This window comes from Panthera uncia (genome assembly GCF_023721935.1).
Source record: "Panthera uncia isolate 11264 chromosome A1 unlocalized genomic scaffold, Puncia_PCG_1.0 HiC_scaffold_17, whole genome shotgun sequence".
NCBI classification, from domain to species: Eukaryota; Metazoa; Chordata; class Mammalia; order Carnivora; family Felidae; genus Panthera; species Panthera uncia.
Window position 1 is genome coordinate 2,152,548 of NW_026057577.1, and position 27,637 is coordinate 2,180,184.

A 27,637-nucleotide genomic window follows, 5' to 3' on the forward strand; every position below is an offset into this window, starting at 1 on the left:
ATATCTGTGTGCTCAAATAGCTGGTTGTTGCCTTACCTTGTTCTTTTGTTTGGGATAAATTTTTGCATCTTGGTATTTTGTCTAGGTCTCTGACTTCTTTTCTGTTAAGAAAGCCTGTTATGTCTCTTGCTCCTTAGATGTGGCCTCTTGTTTCCCTTTAGTTGTGGAGGTTGTTCTGTCAGTGTTCAGGTTGATTTATGGGGTATTTAGAATGATTTGATAGTTATCTAGTTGTGTTTGTGGGTCAATACTAGCCTAGGATCCTCTTATTCCACCTTCATCTTCCTCCCATACCTAGTAAATTCTCCTTAGGTTAGTCAATGGTTGATGGACAGCAGGTAGTAGTAAGCTATATTGTGGTCCAGAAGTCTGTTCTTCAAACTCACACTATCCATAAGGAAAAATTCCAATAGCCAAAGTGCAAGCTCCAACTTCAGCTGTAAAAAGTGCATCCACAGTGCATCACTAAGTCTACTTGGCAACCAGGTGGAAGGCAGCGCTCTCACTGTCACTTTGCAGCTGAGCAAATTGAGTCTTCAGGTGAAGACCAATAAATAGATCAATCAATCAACCAATCAATCATGTGCTCAAGGTATGGAAGGGAGAGATTCAAGTCCTCAAGGATTTTAATGTCTTTGATTAAAGATTTAAATGTAGATTTTAATCTGTAAACACCTAGAAGAATACACAGGAGAAAAGGTCGATAACATTGGTCTTGCCCAATTACATTATGAATATAATGCCAAAAGCACAGGCAACAAAAGTACAACAAAATAAATGTGACCACAACAAAATATACTGTTTCTGCCTAGCAAAAGAAATAACCTATAGATGAATAGTAACCTACAGAATGGAGACAATATTTGTTAAGAGGTTAATAGCTTAAATATATAAGAAACAGAAAACTCATTAGCAAATAACAACACAATTATAAAATAAGCCAAGATCTGAATAGATATATTTGCAGGAAGAAATTCTAGTGGACTAGTATAGAAAGTTGTGCAACATCATTAGTCATAAAGGAAATGCAAATCAAAGTGACAATGAGACCACTATAAGATCTTTTAGAATAGCTTTAATCAAATGGAGAAGACATAAAAAGTGTTGATGTGGAGAATAATATAAATTTGTGTAGTCAATATGGAAAACTTTATGGAGCTTTCTCATAGTATTAAAAATATAACTACCATATGATCCATAAATTCCACTTCTGAATATATATCCAAAGGAAATGAAATTACTATCTCAAAGAGATATTTATTGCAATATATTCGTTGCAGAATCATTCAGAATACCGAGCTTTGAAAATAACCTAAATGACTATCAATGGTTATATAGATGTCAGATGTACATAAGTATGTGTGAGTGTGTGTGTGTGTGCGTGTGTGCGTGCGTGCATGTGCATATGTATGGCTAAATAACAGCCATATATATATTAATACTCATATATATTTTATACATTCATAATACTCATATATTTAAATACTAATATATGATATTTACATATAAATATTATTTAGATATGAAAAATGACAGAATCCTTTCACTTGTTACAACATGGATAAACCTGGGAGACATTATGTTAAGGGAAATAAGTGAGAAAGGAAAGAAAAATACTGTATGATATTACTTTTTTGTGAAATCTAAGAGTTAAAATGATAGAAATAAAAAAATAGAATAGCAGTTGCCAGAGACTGGGGAGAGAAGTGGAGAACTTCTGAGGAAAAGCTATTTGTAAGATGAATAAATTCTGAGAATTTAATATACAACCATGGTCATTAAATTAATGTTATATAATTGAAAGCTGAAAATAATATAAATCTTAGAGTTTTCCACTACTAATAAATAGATCAATCAATCAATCAATCTTTGTGAGGTGATGAATGTGTTAACTTGATTGTGGTTTTCTGGGTATAATACTCTTTAGAGAATTGGCAGTATTTTTTTTTCTTTCATCACTTTTAATATATCATCAAACGTCCTTCTAGACTGCAAGGTTTCTGATTATTTTATTTATTTATTTATTTATTTATTTATTTATTTGCTCAGTCTTATGGTGGGGGTTCCCCTGTATGTAACAATTTGATTTTCTCTTTCAAATTATCTTTTCTTTAATTCTTGACATTTTGATTTCTCTTGATTTAGGTCTGTCTTTATTTTTATGTCATTTCTCTGGAACTTCCTGGATATGGATATGTATTTCCTTCACAAATTTGAAAGTTTGTGACCATTATTTCTTTAATTAAGCTTTGTGTTATCTTCTGTCTCTCTTTCCCCCTGTGACTCCCATAATAAATGATATGGGTTAATTTTCCAGTATCTGGTAAGTCCTTTATGATGTCTTCAAACTCTTTACTGTTCTTTTTTCTTTTTCTTTTTTGTTCCTCTGGGTGATTTCTAGTGACTTATCCTTCAGTTCACTGATTCTTTCTTATATTTTATCTAGTCTTTCATTGAACCCCTTTATTGAATTTTTGAGTTCAGTTATTCCTTTCCAGTGAGGTGATCCTTGTTGGGTATTTTTAAAACTATTTTCTATCTTCCTTTTGAAGTATTCCCTTTGGTAATATATTTCTGTCCTTATCTTGGTTGCCAGATCCATGACTGTGTTTAAGTTATGTGTTGGGCATATTACTTATCTCAACTTAATCAGTGTGAGTTTCTGGAGATGTATCTTATTCTTCTCTTAGGATTATATTTCTGTTTCTTCATTTTCATTGTCTTTGTACTGGCTTCTAAACATTAGATAAAGCAGCCACATTTTCTAAATTTGACATGCATAACTTGTATAGGAAATTAATCTCAACAAACACCCCAGTAAGAGATTATGCATGGCTTTGAAACCTATGTACTTGTCCTAAATGCTATCTTTGTTCTTAGTGGTTCCCGGATGTTGGACTGCACCAAACCCCATAAATGCCACAAAGGGAGAGAAATTATCTGCATGCCTAATCAGAATCCTGCAGGATTATAAATTGCCTGTCCCTTTAGCTCCCAGATTGAGATAATTGGAATATTGACCTTTGGGCAGCATCTTGGAAAATCTGAATATTAATATAAAGTCTATCCCCTTCCAAGGTGAAATTAAATGCTGTGTTTTTGCCTACTTGCTCTGTGCTGATTTAGGGGGAATATCCACTGGGCATTCTTGTGTACCCATTTGAAGTATAATCATCATTCTCTGTGATTCTGGAGACTCATTAATTATGATTCCCATTAATGTGCAGAGATATATGATAAAGAAGCCAGTCTCCTGGTTTTCAGCCAGAAAAGTTGAGCTGCTAGACGTGTGAACAAATTTCACCTGAGGAGAAACTGGAGACTTGTTTTTTTGTTTGTTTTTGTTTTTAATGTTTTTATTCTTTTTTGAGACACACAGAGGGACAGAACACTAGCAGGGTAAGGGCAGAGAGAGAGGGAGACACAGAATCTGAAGCAGGCTCCAGGCTCTGAGCTGTCATCACAGAGCCAGATGCAGGACTCAAACCCAGAAACCTCGAGATCATGACATGAACTGAAGTCAGACGCTTAACTGACTGAGACACCCAGGCACCCCAAGACTTGCTTTTATTACTGCAGTGAGCTGGGATAAGAAGTGGGTGTGCACACACACACACACACACACACACAGGCTTCTGAAAGACTATTAGTTAATTTACCTGTCAGCTTCCAGATGAAAGCTAATTAGAAACCAGATCTTTACATAGCAATGAGAACAAATTGTGGAATCCTACAATCTGTTCCCAATGTATTTGTGTATTAAATTATCACATTGCATACCTAAAAATTACACACCATGCACATCATGTTATACAACTTAAAACTTTATAATTTTTATTTGTTAATCATACCTCAATAAACCTGGAGATAAAATAAATTTTAAAGAACTTCAAATATAAAAAATGAATAAGAGCCATTTCTCTTTAAGAGCTCTGAGATCTGATTCACTAAATTTGAGGGTTGGAATCATTTTACACTGTGGAAGCTAGTTTCCCAGATATCAACCAATACTTCTTGGTATTTAAAATCTGAATAGGGGTGCCTGGGTGGCTCAGGCAGTTAAGCGTCTAATCCTTGATTTAGACTCAGGTCATGAAATCACAGTTTGTGACTTCAAGCCCTGCATCAGACTCTGTGCTGACAGTGGAGAGCCTGCTTGAGATTCTCTCTCCTTCTCTTTCTTTTCTTACCCTGCTCACACTTACTGTCTTTCAAAAATAAACATAAAATAAAATAAAGTAAACTAATAAAATAAAATAATTAAATTAAGTTAAACTAAACTAAACTAAATTAAATTAAATTAAATACAACAAAATAAACTCTGTATAGTCCCCTACCTCATTGTACCAGTTAGTGTATGTTATCAATATAATGAGATAGATATCATGGTATATATCTTTTAAAGTTATAAAAGAATGTGGAATTCATTTTGTACTCTCTCTGTCTCCTTCTTATTTAGACCACTCACTTGAAAAGTCAGCTGCCATGTTGTGACCAGTCCTATTGACATACCCACATGCCTAGGAACTGAGACCAATAAGCAACACCAGCAAGGAACAAAGTACAGTAATCAATCATTCAGATTAATTTTGTAGTAGATCCTCCACCACAAGTCAAGCCTTCAGATGAACACTGACCTGCCTAACCTGTTTATTGAAACCTCAGGACCTGTTGATTGGAACCTTGATCCAATAGCACTCAAGCAAACTGCTTCCAGCTTCCTAATCTGCAGAAATGTGTGCACTTGTATGGTTTGTGTTTTGTGCTAAGGTTTGGAATAATCTGTTATACAGTCATATATACTGAATGCATAAAAATAAAATAGATCACCAAAAATAAGAGTACAAATAATGAGTGTAAGATGGCAAAACTAAGTAAATATTGAATTAGCTTCAAAATAAATTACATATAAAATGACTTAAACGACATTTATAAAGATGGATATGTTTAAATAAGCTTTAGATGTAGGGGGGAGAAGAAAACACATAAATGTATAAAATAATTTAAACAGTGTTAGATCAGTAGGAATAAATTCTGTTGCATTTATTGTAATCATTCTAACTATAGACATTTTAACTGGATTTTCAGTTTATTTCCAGTTTGTCTACAAAGACTATTTTTTGAATGGCTCTGGTGATTTTTAAAATATAGATTATATCCTACCATTTAAACTTACATAAGCAAGTTGAATTTGGAGCAGAATTAGCCCATTTAGTCAGTGTTCCAAGTTTCTAGGCTTTCACAATATAGCCAATCTGCTAACAAAAGTAGAGTTTCGATCATCTATCTCATGTTTATCTCCTCGTATCAAATGATTTACAAGCTCTACTGATAAACTTGTGATAAACAGATGCTATGATTATGTATAAACAGATGGCATAATTCTCCATATGATAACCAAGGAGACTTGCATTTTGTAAGTCCTCTATGTGATTTTTTTTTCTTTGATGTAGTTTCTATTCACTCAGGTATTTCAAGTATAGGAAGGTTGGGGTGCCTGGGGAGTTCAGTCAGTTAAGCACCCAACTCTGGATTTCAAAGTCATGATTTCAAGGTCATGATCTCAAGGTTCCTCAGTTCAAGCCCTGCATTGGGCTGTCTGCTGTCAGCACAGAGTCTGCTTTGGATACTCTGTCCTCCTCTCTCTCTCTCTGCCCCTCCCCTGCTCATGCTCTCTTATTTTCTCTCAAAAAAATAAACAAAAAAATGGGGAAGGTCTATGTAATTTTCAACCATGTATACTAGATACCAACAGCTTTTTTTTTTTTTTTTTTTTTTGCAGTTGAGTTTTCTAAAATTTTTCCAGGACTATGTCTATCACTTTTCTTGTAAACACCTGTGAGGCCCATTATTTAGTCAGGATGCAAAATGCAAAACTCAAATTTATAAAGTCATAGATGAATAGTCAGTTTGATGAACAAAGCCTGTAAAATATTTACCTTTCTTTTATGTGTTTGAGGTCAATACGCTAAAGACAAAAGAATGGAATTCAAAAGTCACATATACACTCTTATTGTGATTATAAAATTAGCTTTTACTCATTTTGGAATCACCTAATTGTGTTTCATTTCCCTTTTCCTCTCCATCCCCTTTATTCAGCATGGCTGCATAAAAGCTAACAAGGACCCGAGGGATGGGGACCTGATTGTTTTTAACGTCTGAAAATACAGAGATGTATTACCTGTACTTAACTATGTATGAAACAGATACAAAATATGCATACTTATATACATATCATCTTATTTCAGTCCTCTATTCTGCGGAAGATGAGGAAACAGTCAACATGGGTAGTTCAAATATGAGTCAGGGAGATAGATCCCGGGTATCACCAACTCCAGTGAGACAGAGGGCAGACTCCTTTCATCAATGAAATTTCTGCAGAGACAGGAAAAGTCAACACATCAAGACATTTATTAATAATAACTATGAGTGAATCTTAATAAGAAACAGATTTTCATTTGTTTATTGTCCCTTCTCTCTGAAGACTCAAGTTGTCACCATCCCTGCCTTTTATCAACAGCCAAGAAAAACTACAATCTCCAAATGGTAACTAGACAAGTCATTTTAAATTTTCTATTTTTCATAAGGGTGAGATTTATTTAAGTTATAGTATTAGTATTATTTATAAGTTTTTCCTGAGAAGAGACTCTTGCACATGTTCCCGGATTAAAATTATATGATATTGCCATTTCTAGAAATGTTACTACCTGTATTTGTGACTGAATTATGGCACAAAGGAAAACAGTGATTACATAATTATTGTGCTGTGGTTTTCAATGTTAAATTGGATTTCTGATAATCAAGACAGCTCTAGATTAAAGAGTATAAATCAGAGCCATCCTCTCTTGCTTTGAGCCCTAGTATCAACAATAACTAATTGCAGATAATTTTCAAATACTACAATCTTTGTAGCACAGTTTTCCATTGCAGAATAGAAATAAAAATAAAAACCACATCATATTATGATTTGTGAAAATTAAATTAATCCAAATAAGGAATTTTATAAGTGTAAGAAAACAAATTTACAATTACTGTATATTTACTATTATATCATGAGTATGATTCTCATTTTATTGTGGATAAAATAGTTTCAAAGTACTTCAGTTTTTCTGTTGTTATTATTTATCATGTTATAACTTTTCCATAAATAACGTTGTGCCATTTGGAAGAACCAAAGAGGTATACAGTGGATATAGAATGTGTTTTGGAATTACAAAATGGTTTAAATTTATACACATTGAGAGGTGAATACAATGGGTATATTTAAAAAAAATATTTTTGTATATGATTTAAAAGAGACTGGGTAGTGCATTACTTCAAGGCAAAAGATTTTCTTTCTGCCAGAGATGGTTCTTTAACAGTGTAACTGGTGAAAATTAAAATAAGTTGGACAATTCATTTATTTCTCATGCCAAAGGCATATAATTTTGTTTCATTGTGTTGAAGTTTGAATTACGAGTAAGTCTATACTAATATGTGCCTTTATTTTTCTCTAAACCTTGAAGCCTACGTAACATATTCTTGTAATGAAAAGTTGTGTACAGCCAAGTGAGCCTCTCATCTCTGCATTGGAAACATGAACAGTGACCAGCATGTGGGGATTACAATCAAGTTATCTAAATTCTATATCCATCTTTGCTACATTAATGAGTTTAACAAACTCACTAAAGTCCTCTGACATCAGGTAAGATATCTTAAAATGGTTGTTTCACATTTTGACAACCATCTCAGAAAATTATGAAAGGTCCTGTTATAAGCTTCCATATTCCAAATAGTCAATGTTAAGATAAAAAATCAGCACTTCTTAAACACTTGGTCTGTACATGTAAGCCATGTCTGTACAGGAGCAACCAAAAATTTATCCATAATTTGTATGTGTGTGTTTGTATCTGTGTGCACATGTTTATGTTTTTGTGTTAATGATTTTTTTGGAGTTAGAATGGAAACATGTTTTATTCTAACATATGAAATAATTTTTCAAACTTACTTTATCAATGCATGAATGTAAGGAAGTTTTCAAAAGCAGGATAATTTACTCCTTAAGTTATTAAATACACACCCTGCAATAGTATATTGATAATGTTAAAGTATCGGTGTGTCTTTGTTTTTTCACCATAATTGTTTGTTCTCAAAGGATATTTCTTCTGCTCACATCATCATTCAACATGGCTCAGAAAAATTTCAGCACCATCACCGAGTTGGTTCTTGTTGGGTTTTCAAATCACCCTCAAGCTGAGATTCCCCTCTTCTTCCTCTTCTCTGTGGTCTACCTGGTCAATCTCTTTGGAAACATAGCTCTTATCATCTTAGTGGCAATTGATTCCTGTCTCCAGACACCCATGTATTTTTTCCTCTGCCACTTGGCCTTCCTGAACATATTTTACACCACAACTGTGGTCCCCAAGATGCTCTTCAACCTCCTTGCCTCTAAGAAAGTTATCTCTTATGAATTCTGTCTTGCCCAGACCTATATCTCCCTGTTGATGGGAGCAGCTGAATGCATTATTTTGGCAATCATGGCTCTGGACCGTTACGTGGCCATTTGTGACCCTCTGCGATACCTGCTTATTATGAACTGGTCTATGTGTGTGCAGCTCATTCTGGGAGCATGGACCATCAGTTTCTTTGCTTCAGTGGTGCCCCTCTACTTCACCATACTTCCCTTATGTGGCCCTTATATTGTTGACCATATTTTTTGTGAAGTACCTGTTCTTCTTCATATGCTCTGTGCTGATACATCTCTGCAGGAGACGATGATGGTTATAGGTGCATCTGGTACCCTCTTGCTCCCCTTCTTCCTTATTACTCTCTCTTACCTACGCATACTGGTTGCTGTGATGAGGATGCACTCAACAGAGGGAAGGAAAAAGGCTTTCTCTACCTGCAGCTCCCATCTCACTGTGGTTACTGTTTATTATGGAACAGGTATATTCATGTACATGAGACCTAAATCTCTATATTCAGCTGAGGGTGATAAATTGATTTCCCTTTTCTATGCTGTCATCAATCCTGCTTTGAACCCACTAATCTATAGTCTGAGGAACAAGGAAGTGAGTGGGGCTTTGAAGAGAGTCTTAGAAAGATGGCCAGTGTCTCAAGGCAAATGATACTTTCTTGAGATTCCAGTAAACAGAATTTTTATATATTGATATACTTGTTAAAAACTGACATTAAAAACTTAATTAATTACAATTTTGTGTGACTCTATGTTACAATTATTGAAAATATATCATTCATTTCTGACAGTCACAATTGTGACCCTCTTTTTCATGACTGTTAATGTATTTTACTTGTATTAAATATTGCTACATAATGATACATTATTTTACAACATGCAAGTCTAACTTGTGAGAAAAGTGAAATTAAAACTTCAAGGCAGCTTTTCAGATTCTACATTTTCACATAGCCTCTATATTTTAAAATTCAATAACTGTAAAATATAATTTTTTTCTTTATTAATAAAATGTCATAGCATTCTTTTTAAAAATTTTTAATGTTTATTTAGTTTTGAGAGACAGAGAGACAGAGTGAGAGTGGGGGAGGGGCATAGAGAGAGGGAGACACAGAATCTTAAGCAGGCTCCAGGTTCTGGGCTGTCAGCACAGAAGCTGACATGGGGCTCAAACCCATGAACTGTGAGATCATTACCTGAGCCAAAGTCGGATGCCCAACCAACTGAGCCACTCAGGCACCCCCAGAGCATCCTCTTTATTTACTTTACTCAATCTCTGTCTACTTCAAAACACCATTTCACTAATGTTAGATAATAGTTCTATGATTTAGTAAATATAAACAAATTAAACAAATAATGAAACTTCAGTGTAATTTTTTTTTCTTTCCTTTCCTTTCCTTTCCTTTTTTTTTTTTTTTTAATTCACAGTTTCTGGATGTTTCCCAGTTATTGCAATGTATGATTCAGCTCTTTATCTGTAAATGATAATTCCTGATACTTCTATCAAATTCTAATGTTTTGAATGTGTCACGACATTCCTTAAAACTTGTGTAATTTCTTAAGTAATGCCTTTTCCAGACATGTATTTAAGATGAGTATAGCAGAATTTAAATCAATCGCCACTTTCTCCATCAATTCTTTCTTTTTTTAAAATATAATTTATTGTCAAGTTGCCTAACATACAGTGTACACAGTGTGCCCTTGGTTTTGTGGGTAGTTTCCCGTGATGTATCGCTTGTATGCAACACCCAATGCCCATCGCAACAAGTGCCCTCCTCAATGCCCACCACCCATTTCTCCCTCTCCCCAATCCCCCTCATCAACCCTCAGCTTGTTCTCTGTATTTAGCAGTTTCTCATGGTTTGCCTTCCCTGTCTGTAACTTTATTTCTCCCTCCCCTCCCCCATAGTCTTCTGTTAAGTTTCTCGGGATCCACATATAAGTGAAAACATATGGTATCTGCCTTTCTCTGCCTGACTTATTTCACTTAGCAAAATATGCTCCAGTTCCATCCACGTTGCTACAAGTGGCAAGATTCCATTCTTTCTCATTGCCAAGTAGTGTTCCATCGTATATATAAACCACATCTTCTTCATCCATTTGCCAGTTGATGGACATTTAGACTGTTTTCATAATTTGGCTATTGTTGAAAGTCTTGCTATAAACATTGGGGTACAAGTGCCCCTATGCATCAGCACTTTTGTATCACTTGGGTAAATTCATAACACTGCTATTGCTGGGTCAGAGGGTAGATCTATTTTTTTTTAATTTTTTGAGGAACATACACACTGTTTTCCAGAGTGGCTGCACCAGTTTGCATTCTCACCAACAGTGAAAGAGGGTTCCCATTTCCCTACATCCTTCCCAACATCTGTTGTTTCTTGAGTGGTTAATTTTAGCCACTCTGACTGGTGTGAAGCAGTATCTCAGTGTGGCTTTGATTTGTATTTCCCTGATGATGAATGATGTTGAGCATCTTTTCATGTGTCTGTTGGCTATCTAGATGTCTTCTTTGGAAAAGTACTTTGCTGTAAATTCTACCTTCTTTGATCCAAAACTTTAAACCTGAAATTTTATTGCAAGTTTTATTTTATTTCCTCATGCTTTTTTGATGGCCATTAAGTAATTTATTTACACTATGCAAAGAATATTGAGTCTCCATAGAAACCTCATAATCTAACTCATCAGAAAGTACATGCTGACTTCTAACTGCAGCACAGGGAAAGAAAGTCCTAGTGAACTGAAAGACCAACAGAAAACTTTCTTTGTTAAAAGTCACTTATGTTGAGCCATGAAGAATAAGGAGAATTTACCAAGTGTACATGTCAAAAAGAGAAAATTTAAATGGAATTGCAGAGTGAGCAACACAAACACACACACCAAAAACTCAGTGAAAATAGTTCGTGGTGTCTTGGTTGAACTCTACACTGTCCTCAAAGCATATATGCATTTTGTTTTTTTTTTTAATTTTTTAAATGTTTTTCTTCATTTAAATTCAAGTTAGTTAACATATAGTGTAGTATTGGTTTCAAGAGTAGAACTTAGTGTTCCCAGGAGCCCCACAAAGTATTGTAGTTTTCATTGTACATCTCTCATTCCACTAGTTAAATTTATTCTTAAACATTTTATTGTTTTTGAGAATATTGTGATTGTGATACTTTTATTTTATTTTTTTGAGATGCTTCATCATTAGTGAAAATAATTGCAATGAATTTTTTATGTTAATATTGTATTTTATCACTTTATTGAAGTCATTAATTTCATTTTTGGTTAATCCTTCAGGTTTTATCTATACTAGATCATGTCATCAGAAACTAGAAATAGTTTTACTTTTTCCTTTCTGATTTGGATAATTTTATTTCTTTTTCATGCCATATTGCTCTAGTTAGTCTCCCAATGCTACATTGAATAGGAGCAGTAAAAGTGGGAACCCTTATCTTGTTCCTGGTCTTACAAGAAATGCTTTCAATTTTTATCAGTTGAGTATAATGTAGCTGTAGGTTTGGTGTATATGGTCTTTTTTGTGTTATGTTCCTTCCATACCTGATCTGCTAAGGATTTCAACACAAAATGTTATGTATTTTTTCAAATGTTTTTTTTTTTTCTGGATCTATTGAGATGTGCAGGTGACTTTTATCTTTCATTATATTGATGTGGTGTATTACATTTATTGAATTTTATATATTGCATCATCCTTATATCCTAGGGATAAATACTACTTGGTCATGGATTATAATACTTTTAATGTGTTCTTGAATTTGGTTTGCTAATATTGTGCTTAGAATTTTTGCACTATATTCATCAGATATATATGTTTGTAGTTTTCTTTTTCTTGTTATATCATTATCTGGGTTTGGTTTCAAAGTGATGTTGTTTTCTTATAATCTATTTGGAAGTATTCCCTCCTTCTTTGTATTTTGGAAGATTTGGGGGAGGAATGGTACAAATTCTACTTTAAATGTTTGATAGAAGTCTCTAATAAAGCCATCTGTCCATGGAGTTTTGTGAATTAATTACTGATTAAATCTCTTGCTCTTTTCCTTGGTGCACCACTGAAGATCCTGGTGTTGCCATGGGTTTCTGCCTTACCTGGTATTATCAATATTATAAGGACAAGCTGTATCCAAAGTCTCACTTCTGTAGAGGTGTCCCTTATACTAATTTCTGCATTTTTGACCTGGGGCAGAAGAAGGCAAAAGTTCCCAATGAGTTCCCACTATGTGACCACAGGGTGTTAGATGAATATGTGCAACTGTCCTCTGAAGCCCTGGAGGCTGCTTGCATTTGTTTAGAGCAAGTACATTGTGAAAAGTTGTGGGAAAGATGTTTTTCATATCCCAGTGTAGCTCTCTACCCCTTCCACATCATCTGTATCAACAAAATGTCCTGCGATGGGGCTGACAGGCTATAGACAGATATGCAGGGTACTTTTGGAAATCCCTAGGGCACAGTGGTGAAGGTCCACATTAACCATGTCACCGTGTCCATCTACAGGAAGATGTAGAACAAGGAGCATGCGACTGAAGTCCTATACAGGTCAAGTTCAAGCTCCCTGGCTGCCAGGAGATCCACATTTTCAAGAAGTGAGGTTTACTACGTTTATTATGGATGAATCTGAAGACATGGTGGCTAGAGCAGCTCATTTCAGAGAGCTGTGGAATCAGATAAAACTCTAATCATGGTCCTTGGACAAATTGTGGACTCTGTACTCATAAGAATCTTGACACTGCCCCTCCTTATTCATGGCCACCAGCAACTCCTACTTCTTGTAAAAACAAATTACTTATTAGTCTGTTAAGATTTTTTATTTCTTCCTGATTCAGTTTTGGTAGGTTGTGTATTTCTAGAAGTGGATTTATGTCTTCTTTGCTATGTACTTTGCTGGCATACAATTGTTCATGGTATCTCTTATGATTATATATATTTCTATAAAGTCGGTTATAATGTGTCCTCTTTCATTTCCCATATTTTAGAGTTTTCTCTTTTTTTCTTAGTCTAGCTTATATTTTTGGAAGAATCAGCTCTTACTCTCACTGATTATTTCCATTGTTTTTATGATCTTTCAGGACTAAACCACAGCAAGAGACATGGGTGAAATAGATAAAGAATTTAAAGTAATGATCATGAAGATGCTCAGTGGACTTGGAGAAAAAAGTGGAGGACATTAGTGAGACTCTTAATGAAGAGATAAAAACAAACCAATCAGAGCAATAAATAAAATTTTAAAAAATCACTTGATGTAATAAACAGGAGGCTAGATGAAACATAAAAAAAATAGTGATCTGGAAAACAAGAGTAATGGAAAATTACCAAGCTTAACAAATGAGAGGAAAAAATATGAAAATTGAGAATGGTCTTAAGCAACTCAGTGAATCTATCAAGCATAATAACATTTATATTATAAGGATCTCAGTAAAAGAAGAGAGGGAAAAGGGAGCTCAAAATTAAATTGAAGAAATATTAGCCAAAAACTTCCCTAACCAAGGTAAAGGAACAGATATTCAGATGAAGGAAACACAGAGATCCCCCAACAAAATCAGCCAAAAAGGGACAATACCAAGACACATAATATTCAAAATGGAAAAACACAGTGAAAAGGAAAAAAAAAATAAAAGCAGCAAGAAAACACAAGACAATTGTATCCAAGGGAAACCCCATAAGGCTATCAGCAGATTTTTCAGCAGAAACTTTTCAGGCCAGAAAGGAGGGGTATAATATATTCAAAGTACTGCAAGAAGAAAATTTGCAGCTAAGAATATTCTATTAAGCAAGACTATCATTCAGAATAGAAGAAGAGATAAATACTTTATCATACAAACAAAATCCAAATGAATTTATGACCATTAAGCCACCCCTATAAGAAATATTAAAGGAGACACTTTGAGTGGAAAGGAAAGGTCATAAATGAGATATGAAAAGTAAAAAACACAGGAACGTTAAAAATAAGGTTTTTTGTTTTTTTGTTTTTGTTTTTGTTTTTTTTTTTATCAGTCAAAAGATGGAATGCCTGGGTGGCTTAGTTGGTTGAGTGTCCAACTTCTGGTTAGGTCATAATCTCACAATTTGTGAGTTCAAGCCCCACATTGGGCTCACTGCTATCAGTGCACAGTCTGATTTGGATCTTCTGTCGCCCCTCTTTCTGCCTCTCCCCTGCTCATGTTCTCTCTCTCAAAAGTGAATAAACATTTATTAAAATAAAATCAGTCAAGGGACTAATTTTCATAAAACAAAAAATATACAAAATATGACACCATATACCTTCAACTTGGGAGGGAGGGAGATGAGTAAAGAATGGGTTCAAACTTAAGTAATCATCAACTTAACATAGACTGCCATATGCAGAAGATAGTATATACAAAGCTAATGTTATCCACAAATGAAAAACCAGTAATATGCAAACAGAGAGAAAAGAATGCAAGTATATTACTAAAGAAAGTCAACAAACCTTGAAAAGAACAAGGGTAGAATGGATCAGGAAAAAACTACAAAAAACAAATAAAACAAGTAACAAATTAGTAATAAATGCATATCTATCAATAATTTCTGTGAATGTAAATAAAGCAAATGGTCCAACCAGAAGACATAATGTGATACAGTGGATAAACAAATAAGGACAATCTATAAGCTGCCTACAAAAAGTCATTTCAAACCTAAAGAAACATGCTGACTGAAATTGAGGGGAAGGGGAAACATTTTGTCATGCAAACAGATATCAAAGAAAGCCAAGGTAACAATATTTGCATCATGCAAAATATAGTTTAAAATAAAGACTGTAACAAGAGACACAGAAAGGCATTCTATAATAATAAAGGGGACAATCTGACAAGAAGATATAACAATTGTAAATATTGATGAACTCAACATGATAACACGGAAATGTATAAAAGAGTTAATAACAAACATAAAGGAAATAATCAATAGCAATACAACACTAGTAGAGTACTTTAACACTTTACATACATCAATGGACAGATTATCCAAACAGAAAATCAACAGTAGCTTAACAAAGACACATTAGACAAAATGAATTTAGCAGACATTTTCAGAAATTCCACCTAACACAATAAAATGCACATTCTTTCCAACTTCACATGAAACATTCTCCAGAATAGATCATATATTAGGCCACACAAAACTGTCAGTGAGCACAAAACTATTGAGATAATACCATACATTTTTTCTGAACATAACACTAAAAATCTAGAAAAAAAAACAATAAAAAAAGGAAAGACCACAAATACAAGAAGATTGAATAACATTGTAGTAAACAATGAAGGAGTCAACCAAAAAAATTAAAGAAGAAATAAAAAAATACATGAAAACAAATGAAAATGTAAACAAAATGGTTCAAAATCTTTGGGAAGTAGCAAAAGCATTTATCAGAGGGAAATTAATAGCAATAAGGGCCTACCTCAAAAAGCAACAAGAGTCGGAAGTAAGCAACATACCTTGCACTTACTTGACCTACAAAAGGAAGAACAAATCAAACAAAAATCCAGTAGAAGGAACAAAATAATCAAAAATAGAAAAAAATAAATGATATAGAAATTTAAAACAATAGAAATGAAAACAAAACAAAACAAAAACAAGAAACATTAGAACAGTTAAAAGAAACCAGCAACTGTTTCTTTGAAAAGATCAATAAAATTGATACACCTCTGGCCAGACTCATAAAACAAAAGAAAGAGAGACAGAGAGAGAGAGGATTCAAATAATTCAAATGAATGAGGAGAAATATCAACCAACACCACAAAAATGCAAAAGATTACCAAGGAATATTGTGACAAATTAAATGTCAATAAATTGGAAAATACAGAGGAAAAAATGGAAAATTCCTAAAAACATAAGCTACAAAAAGAAGCAGAAAGAAAATTTGAACAAATTACTCACAATTAAATTGACTCAGAAACAAACAAACAAACAAAAAACCTCCCAACAACAAATATTAAGGATCAGACAGAATCACAGGTTAATTGTATCAAACATTTAAAGAAGAGTTAGTATCTATCCTTCTCAAACTATTCCAAAAATATGAGAAAGGAAAGCTATCAAATGCATTCAATGAGGTCAGTTTTACCTGATATTAAAATAAGATAAATATAGCACCAAAAACAAAACAAAACAAACAAACAAACAAAAAAATTTAGGCTGATATCTATGATGAGCATAGACGCAAAATCCTCACAAAACTAGCAAACCAAATCCAACAATACATTAATGAGTACTCACCATGATCAAGTGGGATTTACTCTGGGGTTGCAAGTATGGTTCAATATTTGGAAATCAATCAATGTGATACATCACAATTATAAAAGAAAATGTAAGAACCATATAATGATTTTAATAGATCCAGAAAAAGCATTTGACAAAGCACAATACCCATAAATGTTTAAAACCTTCAACCACGTATTGTAGAGGGAAAATTCTTCAATGTAATAAAGGCCTTATATGATGAACCAACAGAAAATATCATACTCAATGGTGAAAAACCCAGAACTTTCCCCCTACAATCAAGAACAAGACAAGGATGTACACTTTTACCCCGTTTATTCAACATAGTACTTGAAATCCTAGTCATAAGAATCTGAAAAATAAAATAAAAATATAAAATTGGTAAAGAAGAAGTAAAACCTTCACTATTTGCAGATGCTATGATGCTATATAGAGAAACCCTGAAAGACTCCATGAAAAAACTACTCAAATTATAAATGAATTCAGACAAATCACAGTATACAAAATCAATGAATGGAAATCAGCTGCATTCCTATACTTAAATAATGAGGCAGCAGAAAATGAAATTAAGAAAACAATCCAATTTATAATTGCACCAAAAAAAAAAAAAAACACAAGAAAACATCTAAGAATAAACTTGACCAAATAAGTAAAATATTTGGAATCTGGAAAAGTATAAAACATTGGTGAAAGAAATTCAAGATGATAAAAGAAAAAAAAAAAAAGACATGCCATGCTCATGGATTGGAAGAACTAAAATTGTTACAATATCTATACAACCTAAAGCAAGCTATAGATTTAATAAAGTCCCTATCAAAATTCCAACAACATTTTTTTACAGAACTAAAATAATTATAAAACTTGTATATAACCAGAAAAGACTTCAAATAACAAAAGAAATCATGAAAAAGAAAAACACTACTGTAGGTATCACAATTCCAGACTTTCGGTTATACTATAAAGCTGTAGCAATCCAAACAGTATTGTATCGGCATAAAAATAGACACTTAGATCAATGGAATAGAATTGAAAATGAAGATATAAACCCATAATTACATGGGAAATTAATCTTTGAGAAAGGAGAAATAAATATACAATGGGAAAATGATGGTCTCTTTCACAAATGGTATTGGCAAAATTGGACTGGTGCATGCAAAAGAATGAAACTACACCACTTCCTTTCACTACACACAAAAATAAGCTCAAAATAGATTAAAAACTTCTTTGTGAGACCTGAAAGTATAAATATCTTACAAGAGAACACAGGCTGTAATTTCTCTGACATTTGCCACAGGAATATTTTTTCTAGATATGTCTCCTGAAGCAATGGAAACAAAGCAAAAATAAACTATTGAAACTATATCAAAATAAAAAGCTTTTGAACAGCGAAAGAAACAATCAGCAAAACTGAAAGGTAACCTACTGAATAAGAGGATATATTTGCAAATGGCATATCCAATAAAGGATGAATATCCAAAATATATAAAGAACTGATACAACTCAACACCAAACAAGAAATAATTCAATTAAAATGGGCAGAAGACATGGACAGGCATTTCTGCAAAGAACAAATACAGATGACCAACAGACAGATGAAAATATGCTCAACATCACTGATCATCAGGGAAATGCAAATTAAAACTACAATAGTATATCACCTTACACCTGTCAGAATGGGAAAAATCAGCAAGACAAGAAAAAATAAGTGTTGGTGATGATGTGCATAAAAAGGAACCTTCATGCACTGTTGGTAGGAATGCAAAGTAATGCAGCCACTATAGAAAACAGTATGGAGTTTCCTCAAAATGTAAAAAAAAAAATAGAACTACCCTAGTATCTAATAATTGCACCACTGGATATTTACCCAAAAAACAAAAGCACTAGTTCAAAGAGATATATACACCACTGTGTTTATTGCACCATTATTTACAATAGCCAGATTATGGAAGTAGCAAAAGTGTCCATCAATAGATGAATGGATAAAGAACTTGTGGTGTATATACACAATGGAATATTATTATGTCATAAAAAAGAATGAAAACTTGCCATTTGCAACAACATGGATGGAGCTAGAGACTATAGTGTTAAATGAAATAAATAAATTGGAGAAAGATAAATAATATATTATTCCACTCATATGGAAAGAGCCCAAATGTCCATTGACTGATGAATGGATAAATGGAGTATTGCTCAGGAATAAAAAAAAAAAATGAAATCTTGCCATTTGCAATAATGTGGATAGATCCAGAAGATATCTTGCCAAGTGAAATAAGTCAGTCGGATAAAGAAAAATACGATATGATTTCATTCATGTGTGGAATTTAAGAAACAAGAGAGATTGATATAGGGAAAGGGAAGGAAAATAAAGTAAGATAAAAACAGAAATGGGAGAAAATCAAAAGAAACTGTTAACTATAGAGAACAAACTGAAGGTTGTTGGACGGGAGGTGTGTGTGGGGGGGATAGAATAAATGGGTGATGTATATTAAGGAGGGCACTTGTGATGAGAACTGGATGTTATATGTAAGTGAAGAATCCGCTAAATTCTCTCCTGAAACCAATACCACACTATATGTTAACTAATATGAGTTAAAATAAAATCTTGGAAGAAACAACTACAACAACAAAATCAACAAATGAAAAAAAAAGCAAACTAAGAAACAGACTCTTAGCTATAGAAAACAAGCTGATGGTTACCAGAGGGGAGGTGGGTGGAGGGAAGGGTGCAATAGCAGCTGAGGATCAATGGGTACACTTTGTCATGATGAGCACTGAATAATGTATAGAATTGTTGAACCAGTATATTGTATGCATGAAATAAATATAACCCTGTATGTTAAATATCCTGGAATTAAAATTATAAAGTTAAAAAAATAATTCTCTGCTGGTTGAGTTCCAGTAGCTCAAAGTGGTAGCTTGCTTGATAACCACATTTTCTCTCTCATTTAGTTTTATTTAATTTTGATACATTTTTTTATGAAATATTGCACATATATAATGGATACCTTTTGCTGAGTTTGGATATATGCGTACATTCATGGTACTCTCACTACAATTGAACTAATAAACACACCTATCACCTCCAATCTCAGCTCTTTATTCTCTAGAAATCACCATTTTATTTTCCCCTTCTGAGTTGGACTATTTTAGATACCTCATAATAGTAGAATTAGTTAGTATTTTTCTTTCTGTGACTGACTTATTACACTTCCCATAATGTCATCTAGGTCCATCCATGCTGTAACTAATAGTAGGGATTTATTCATTTTTTTAATTAAATAGCATTGCATCGTATATAATATAGTACATTTTCATTGTCCATTTATCCAAAAAATGGCATTGTAATTGTTTCCATATCTTGAGTATTGTCAATTATACTGCAATAAACATGGGAGTGCAGGTATTTTTGACACTATGGTTTAATTATTTTGATAATCTTTAAAAAGACATTGGACTCTTGGGTATAAGTTAAATTTATTTTTTTAATTTTTTTTGAGAAATCTTCATACTGTTTTACACATTGGCTGTACAATTTTACATTTCCATCCACAGTGTATAAGGATTTCCTTTTATCTATGTTGTCACCAAAATGTATCTTTTTTTTCTTTTTGATAATTTTGTTAATAGCCATTCTAGCAGATGTGAGGTATATCACAGTAGGATTTTGATTTGCAATTTCATGATGGTGATATTGAGCATCATCTTTTCATATATTTGTTGGTCTTTTGTATTTTTTGTCGATAAAAGTCTATTCAAGTCCTTTGCACACTTTTTATTTGAGGTATTTGCTTTTTGTATTGTATTGTTTTGTTTTGTTTTGCTTTTTGTTTTGCTACTGAGTTGTATGAATTCCTCATATATTTGAAAATTAACTCCTCATCAGATATACACTTTACAGATATATTCTCTTGTTTTATGGGTTGCTATTTCATTCTGGTATTGTTTCATTTGCTATGCATAAGCTTTGTAGTTTGATGTAGCCCCACTTTCTTATTTTTGCTTTAGTGATTTAAGTAACATATCCATAAAATCATTGACAAAATCAACATTATGAAGCTTTCAAGTTATGTTTTCTTCTAGGAGATTACCAGTTTTAGATCCTACATTTATAATGATGACCTCCTATATTAAAAAGAAGAAAGACCTCAATAAACGACCTACCTTTATACCTCAAGAAACTATGAAATAATAAGCTAAGCCCAAAGTTAAGAAAAGCAAGAATATAAAAAAAAAAAAAACAGAGCATAGATAAATCAATGAGAAAATAGAAAAAGAGTAGAAAAAATAAAAGGACTGATTTTTTTAAGATAAAATTGACAAACCATTAGGTATACTAAGAGAAGATTCAAAATTAGAAGTGAAGGAGGGGACATTACAACTGATACCACAGAAATATAAATATTTGTATGGGTAGGGGGATGAGTGAAATAGGTGAAGGGAATTAAAGAGTACACTTAGCACCATGAGCATCAAGTAATGCACAGAATAGTTGAATCACTGTATTGTACACCTGAAACCAATATAATACCTCATGTTAACTATATTGGAATTAAATTTAAAAAATAATTATATGAGAATATTATAACAATTATATTCCAAAAATTGGACAATATAAAAGAAATTGATAAATTTTTAAAAGCATATAATCTTCCAAAACTGAATCAGGAAAAAGTAGACAATTTGAACAGACAAATTACTAGTAATGAATTGAATTAGTATTCAAGAAACCCCAAACAAACAAAATTTCAGGACTAGATGGTTTCATAAGGAAATGTTACCAATCATTAAAAAATGTCAAACTTTTAAAATCTTCAGAAAACTAAAGAAGGAATACTTCCAAATAAATTCTAAAAAGCCAGTATTATACTCATTTCAAAGCCAGACATGGAAAATATAATGAAAGGATATTATAAGCCAATATCCATAATGAACACAGAAGCAAATTTCCTCAACAAAATCTATCAAATCTAATCCAACGGTACTTTAAAAAGACTATACATCATGATCAAGTGGGATTTATCTGTGTTTTTCAATGATACTTCAAAATATATAAATCAATAAAGAGGACACACATTAGCAGAATAAAAATCAAAATTATAACATCAGTAAATGCAAAAAAAAAGCTTTTGAAAAAATTCAAGACACTTACAGGATTAAAAACTTCAACAAACTAGGTATAAGGAATGCACCCTAGCCTAATAAAGACCATATATGAGAAGCCAGCAGTTACCATTATACTCCAGAGTGAAAAGCTAAAATATCTTCCACTAAGATCAAGACAAGAAATGAAAATTCAATGGGATATCACCTCACATCTATAAGAATGGCTAAAATCAACAACACAGGAAACAGCAGGTGTTGATGAGGATACAGAGAAAGACGAACCTTGTTACACTATTGGTGGGAATGCAAACTAGAGCAACTAGTCTGGAAAACAGTGTGGAGTTTCCACAAAAAGTGGGAAAAAATAAAACTACTCTACAACTCAACATTTACACTGCTAGCTATTTATGCAAAGGATACAAAAATACAGATTTGAAGGGATACATGCACCATATTGTTTGCAGCAGCATTATCCCCAAAAACCAAATTATGGATAGAGTCCAAATGCCCATTGACTTATGAATGGAAAAAGAAGATTATTAATCAGCCATCAAAAAGAACGTCATCTTGCCATGACATGGCTGGAGCTAGAGTGTATTATGCTAAGCAAAAGAAGTCAGTCAGAGAAAGACAAATGCCACATGATTTCACTCACATGTGGAATTTATGAAACAAAACAGATGGACACATGGGAGGGGGAAAAAGAGAGACGGAAACAAACCATGAGAGACTCTTAATGATAGAGAACAAACTGAAGATTGATGGAGGGAGCAAGTCAGGGATGGACTAGATGGGTGATGGGTTTTAAGGAGAGCACATATTATGATGAGTACTGGGAATTTTATGTAAGTGACAAATCTCTAAATTCTATACCTGAGCCTAAAAAAAAAAAAAGGAAAAATATAAACAACACCGACAAGCCATTTCCCCTACACTAAGAAAAAAAAAAAAACTCAAATAAAATGAGAAATCAAAGACAAGACACAGCCAATGCCACATAAAAACAAAGGATCATAAGAGAATACTAAGAAGAATAATGAGCCAACAAATTGAATAATACAACATACCAAGACTGACTGATAAAGAAACTGAAGACATGAGCAGACCAATAATAAGTAAAGAGATTCAAATAAACATGGCTACTTTATCTTGAGAAATCTTTCAGGTAATTGAACAAAGCACATATAAGATTGTTAAATAAAAAATTAATTAATTCAATAAGGTGTATATTGACTGCTTAGTACTTGGAGTGTTTTTGTGATATATCACGTTTTCTTTATCCATTCATTAGTAGATGGAAATTTGAGCTCTCCCCATAGTATAGGTATTGCAGACAAAGCTGCTATAAAGAGTGAGGAGCATGTATCCCTTCAAATCTGTATTTTTGTATCCTTTGAGTAAATACCTAATAGTTCAATTGCTGGATCATAGGGTAGTTCTATTTCCAGTTTTTTGGTGGGAACTCCATACTTCTCTTCAGTGATTGTACAAGTTTGCATTCCCACAAACAGTGTAAGAGGGTTCTTCTTTCTCTGCATTCTCACCAACACCTATTGTTGTTGTTTTTTTTTCTTTTTGATTGTTAATTTAAGCCATTCTAACAATGTGAGTTGATATCTCATTGTGGTTTTGACTTTTATTTCCCTGGTAATTAGTGATGTTGAGCATCCTTTCATGTGTCTCGTCAGCCTTCTGGATGGCTTCTTTGCAAAAGTGCCTACTCATGTATTTTGCATATTTTCTTCACTGGATTATTATTATTATTTTTTTTTTGGTGTTGAGTTTGTAAGTTTTCTGTAGATTTTGGATAATAACCCTTCATCTGATATGTCATTTGCAAATATCTTCTCCCATTCCATCAGCTGCCTTTTAGTTTTGCTGATTGTTTCATTTGCTGTGCAGAAATGTTATCTTGATGAGGTCCCAATAGTTCATATTTGCTTTTGTTTATTTTGCCTTCCGTGATGAGTCTACTAAAAAGTTGCTGCAACCGAGGTCAAAGAGGTTGCTGCCTGTGTTCTTCTCTAGGATTTTGATGATTTCCTATGTCACATTTAGGTCTTTCAAACTTTTTGAATTTATTTTTATGTGTGGTGTAAAAAAGGTCTAGTTTCAATCTTTTGTATGTCACTGTCCAGTTTTCCCAGCACCTTTGTTGATGAGACAGTCTTTTTTTTCCATTGAATATTCTTCCTGCTTTATTGAAGATTAGGTGACCAATATTTGTGGGTCCATTTCTAATTTTCTATTCTGTTCCATTGATCTGTTTGTCTGTTTTTGTGCCAGTACCATACTGTCTTTATGACTACATGTTTGTAATATAGCTTGAAATCTAGAATAATAATACCTGCTGTTTTATTTTGCTTTTTCAGGATTGCTTTGGCTATTCAGGGTCTTTTGTGGTTCCATACAAATTTTTGGAATGGGAGGGAACAGGAAGATGGTGGAATAGGAGGACACTGGGCTCACCTCATCCTGCTGATCACTTAGATTCCACTGACATTTGTCAAAATAACCAAGAAAACAACCTGAAGACTAACAGAACAGACTCTCTGGAGCCAAGTGTAGGCAAGAGGCCCATGGAAGAGGGTAGGAAGGGTGGAGAGGCAGTGCATGCTACAAGGACTGGCAGGAGGGAGCTGGGTTGGTGGAGGTCAGCCTGCCCAGCAAGGCAGAGACTCCCAAGTCTGGCTTGCAAAAGTGGAGAAGCCAATTCAGTGAGTTCTGACAGCCAGTAGGATTTAACATCTGGAATGTTAAAAGTCAACAGCTCTCCTTTCAGAGAGTGGGGAGTGAGAGAGGACACTGGGAGGGAGAGTTGTTGAGCTCTGGGAGGACAGAGCACAGTGGGGGAACAAAGTTGTTGGCAGGAGTCATTTCCCTCTCTCACCCCCAGCCGAAATTCCAAAGGGAACCAGTTCCCACCACCGAATTTGCTTGCACTAAGCAAATGCCCAATGCTGTGCTTTTGTGGATCTATCTCTCCAAAGGGCCCACCTCCCTCTGGTGCTGCAGGGCGCCTCCTGCAGGGGACCACCTAAGGCAAAGCAAGCTAAGCCTACTCCTCCCACCTATGTGCACCTGGCAGATCCACCCCCTGTAAAACACCCTTGGCCAGATCCCATCGAAGAAGCATCACAAGCCTGGCAGTGTGCAAACAGCCAGACAGGGGCCACACCACTCCACAGTGAGACGTGCCCTTGGGAAAGTGGAAGATAAGGTACACACCAGTCTGACTGTAGCCCCAGTAGTGGGCTGGGGGCAGACATAGGGTCTGACTGTGGCCTGCCCACCAACACAAGTTTCTCTGGACAGCACATGGGAAGTGTCCTGCAGTTTGGAGCTACTGCAGGGACTACACAAAATGAAAAAACAGAAGAACTGTCCTCAAAAGAAACTCCAGGAAGTAGTGACACCTAACCAATTGACCAAAACTGATTTCAGTAATATAACAGAATAATAATTTAGAATAATAGTCATAAAGTTAATTGATGGGCTTGAAAAAAGCATAGACGACAGCAGAGAATCTATTGTTACAGATATCAAGGGACTAAGAAATAGTAATGAGGAACTAAAAAATGCTATCAATGAGGTGCAAAATAAAATGGAGGTGGGCACAGCACGGATTGAAGAGGCAGAGGAGAAAATAGATGAATTAGAAGATAAAATTATGGAAAGAGAGGAAGCTGAGAAAAATAGAGATAAAAAAATCCAGGAGTATAAGGGGAGAATTAGAGAACTAAGTGATGCAATCAAACTGAACAATATCCTCATCATAGGAATTCCAGAAGAAGAAGAGAGAGAAAGGTGCTGAATGTGTACTTGAACAAATCATAGCTGAGAACTTCCCTGATCTGGGACATTGAAATCCAAGAGGCATAGAGAACTCCCTTCGGACGTAACTTGAATCAATTTTCTGCACGACATATCCTAGTGAAACTGGCAAAATAAAAAGATAAAGAGAATTCTGAAAGCAGCTAGAGATATAAGCATACCCTAATTTACAAAGGTAGACATATAAGGGTAGTAGAAGACCTATCTACTGAAACTTGGCAGGCCAGAAACGAATGACAGAGAATCTTCAATGTGATGAACAGAAAAAAAAAATGCAGCCAAGAATCCTTTATCCAGCGAATCTATCATTCAGGAGAGATAAAGGTTTTCCCAAACAAACAAAAACTGAAGGAATTCATCACCACTAAATCAGCCCTGCAAGAGATCCTAAGGGGGACTCTGTGAGTGAAATGTTTCAAGGACCACAAAGTACCAGAGACACCTCTACAAGCAAGAAACCTACAGATATTACAATGACTCTAACCCATGCCTTTCTATAATAACACTGAATATAAATGGACTAAATGCTCCAACCTAAAGACATAGGGTATCAGAATGGATATTAAAAAACAAGACCCATGTATTTGCTGTCTACAAGAGACTCATTTTAGACCTGAAGACACCTTCAGATTGAAAGTGAGGGGATGAAGAACTATCTATCATGCTACTGGAAGTCAAAAGAAAGCTGGAGTAGCCATACTTATATCAGACAAATGAGACTTTAAATTAGAGGTTGTAACAAGAGATGAATAAGGTCATTATATAGTAATCACAGTATCTATCAATCATGGAGATCTAACAATTATAAATGTCTATGCACCGAATTTGATAGCACCAAAATAGATAAAACAATTAATGACAAACATAAGCAACCTTATTGATAAAAATGTGGTAATTGCAGGGGACTTTAATACTCCACTGACAGAAGTGGATAGATCATCTAGACAGAGAATCAATAAAGAAACAAGGGACCTGAGTGATACATTGTATCAGGTGGACTTGACAGATATGTTTAGAACTCTGCATCCCAAAGCAATAGAATATACTTTCTTCTCCAGTGCACATGGAACATTCTCCAAGATAGATCACATACTGGGTCATCAAACAGCCCTTCATAAGTATAAAAGAATTGAGATCATACCATGCACACTTTCAGACTACCATGCTATGAAACTTGAAATCAACCACAGGAAAAAGTCTGGAAAACCTCCAAAAGCATGGAGGTTAAAGAACATCCTATGAAAGAATAAATGGGTCAACCAGGCAATTAGAGAAGAAATTAAAACATATATGAAAACGAATGAAAATGAAAATACAACAATCCAAATGCTTTGGGATGCAGCAAAAGCAGTCCTGAGAGGAAAATACATTGCAATCCAGGCATATTTAAAAAAAACAAGGAAAGTCCCAAATACAAATCTAATAGCACACCTAAAGGAAATAGAAACAGAACAGCAAAACACCCCAATCTCAGCAGAAGAAGAGAAATAATAAGGATCAGAGGAGAAAAAACAATATAGAATCTAAAAAAATAAACTGTAGAGCAGATCAATGAAACCAAGAGTTGCTTTTGAAAAAAGAAACAAAATTGATAAACCTCTAGCCAGGCTTTTCAAAAAGAAAAGGGAGATGACCCAAATAGATAAAAACATGAATGAAAATGGAATTATTGCAACCAATCCCTCAGAAATACAAATAATTATCAGAGAATACTATGAAAAATTATATGCCAACAAACTACACAACCTGGAAGAACTGGAAAAATTCCTAAGCACACACACACTTCCAAAACTCAAACAGGAAGAAATAGAAAACTTGAACAGACCCAAACTAGTGAAGAAATTGGATCAGTTATCAAAAATCTCCCAAGAAATAAGAGTCCAGGACCAGATGGTTTCTCTGGGGAATTCTACCAGACATTAAAGCGCAGATAATACCTATCCTTCCGAAGATGTTCCAAAAAATAGAAAGGGAAGCAAAACTTCCAGACTCATTCTATGAAGCCAGCGTTACTTT

The 27,637-nt window shown here is 34.1% G+C and overlaps 1 protein-coding gene and 1 pseudogene across 1 annotated transcript; both read left to right on the top strand.

The window, feature by feature from the left end:
* The first annotated feature begins 8,165 nt into the window (after window positions 1-8,165).
* On the top strand, window positions 8,166-9,107 carry LOC125935077 (olfactory receptor 2A12-like). The gene has a single exon (XM_049648785.1). The coding sequence runs from the start codon at window positions 8,166-8,168 to the stop codon at window positions 9,105-9,107; it is 942 nt and encodes a 313-aa protein (XP_049504742.1).
* Window positions 9,108-12,524: 3,417 nt separating this feature from the next.
* LOC125935078 (60S ribosomal protein L10-like) lies at window positions 12,525-12,976 on the top strand (annotated as a pseudogene).
* The last annotated feature ends 14,661 nt before the right edge of the window (window positions 12,977-27,637 follow it).

Excerpts from the sequence above, each read along its gene's own strand:
- LOC125935077 (XM_049648785.1), top strand. The coding sequence starts at position 8,166 with ATGGCTCAGAAAAATTTCAGCACCATCACCGAGTTGGTTCTTGTTGGG.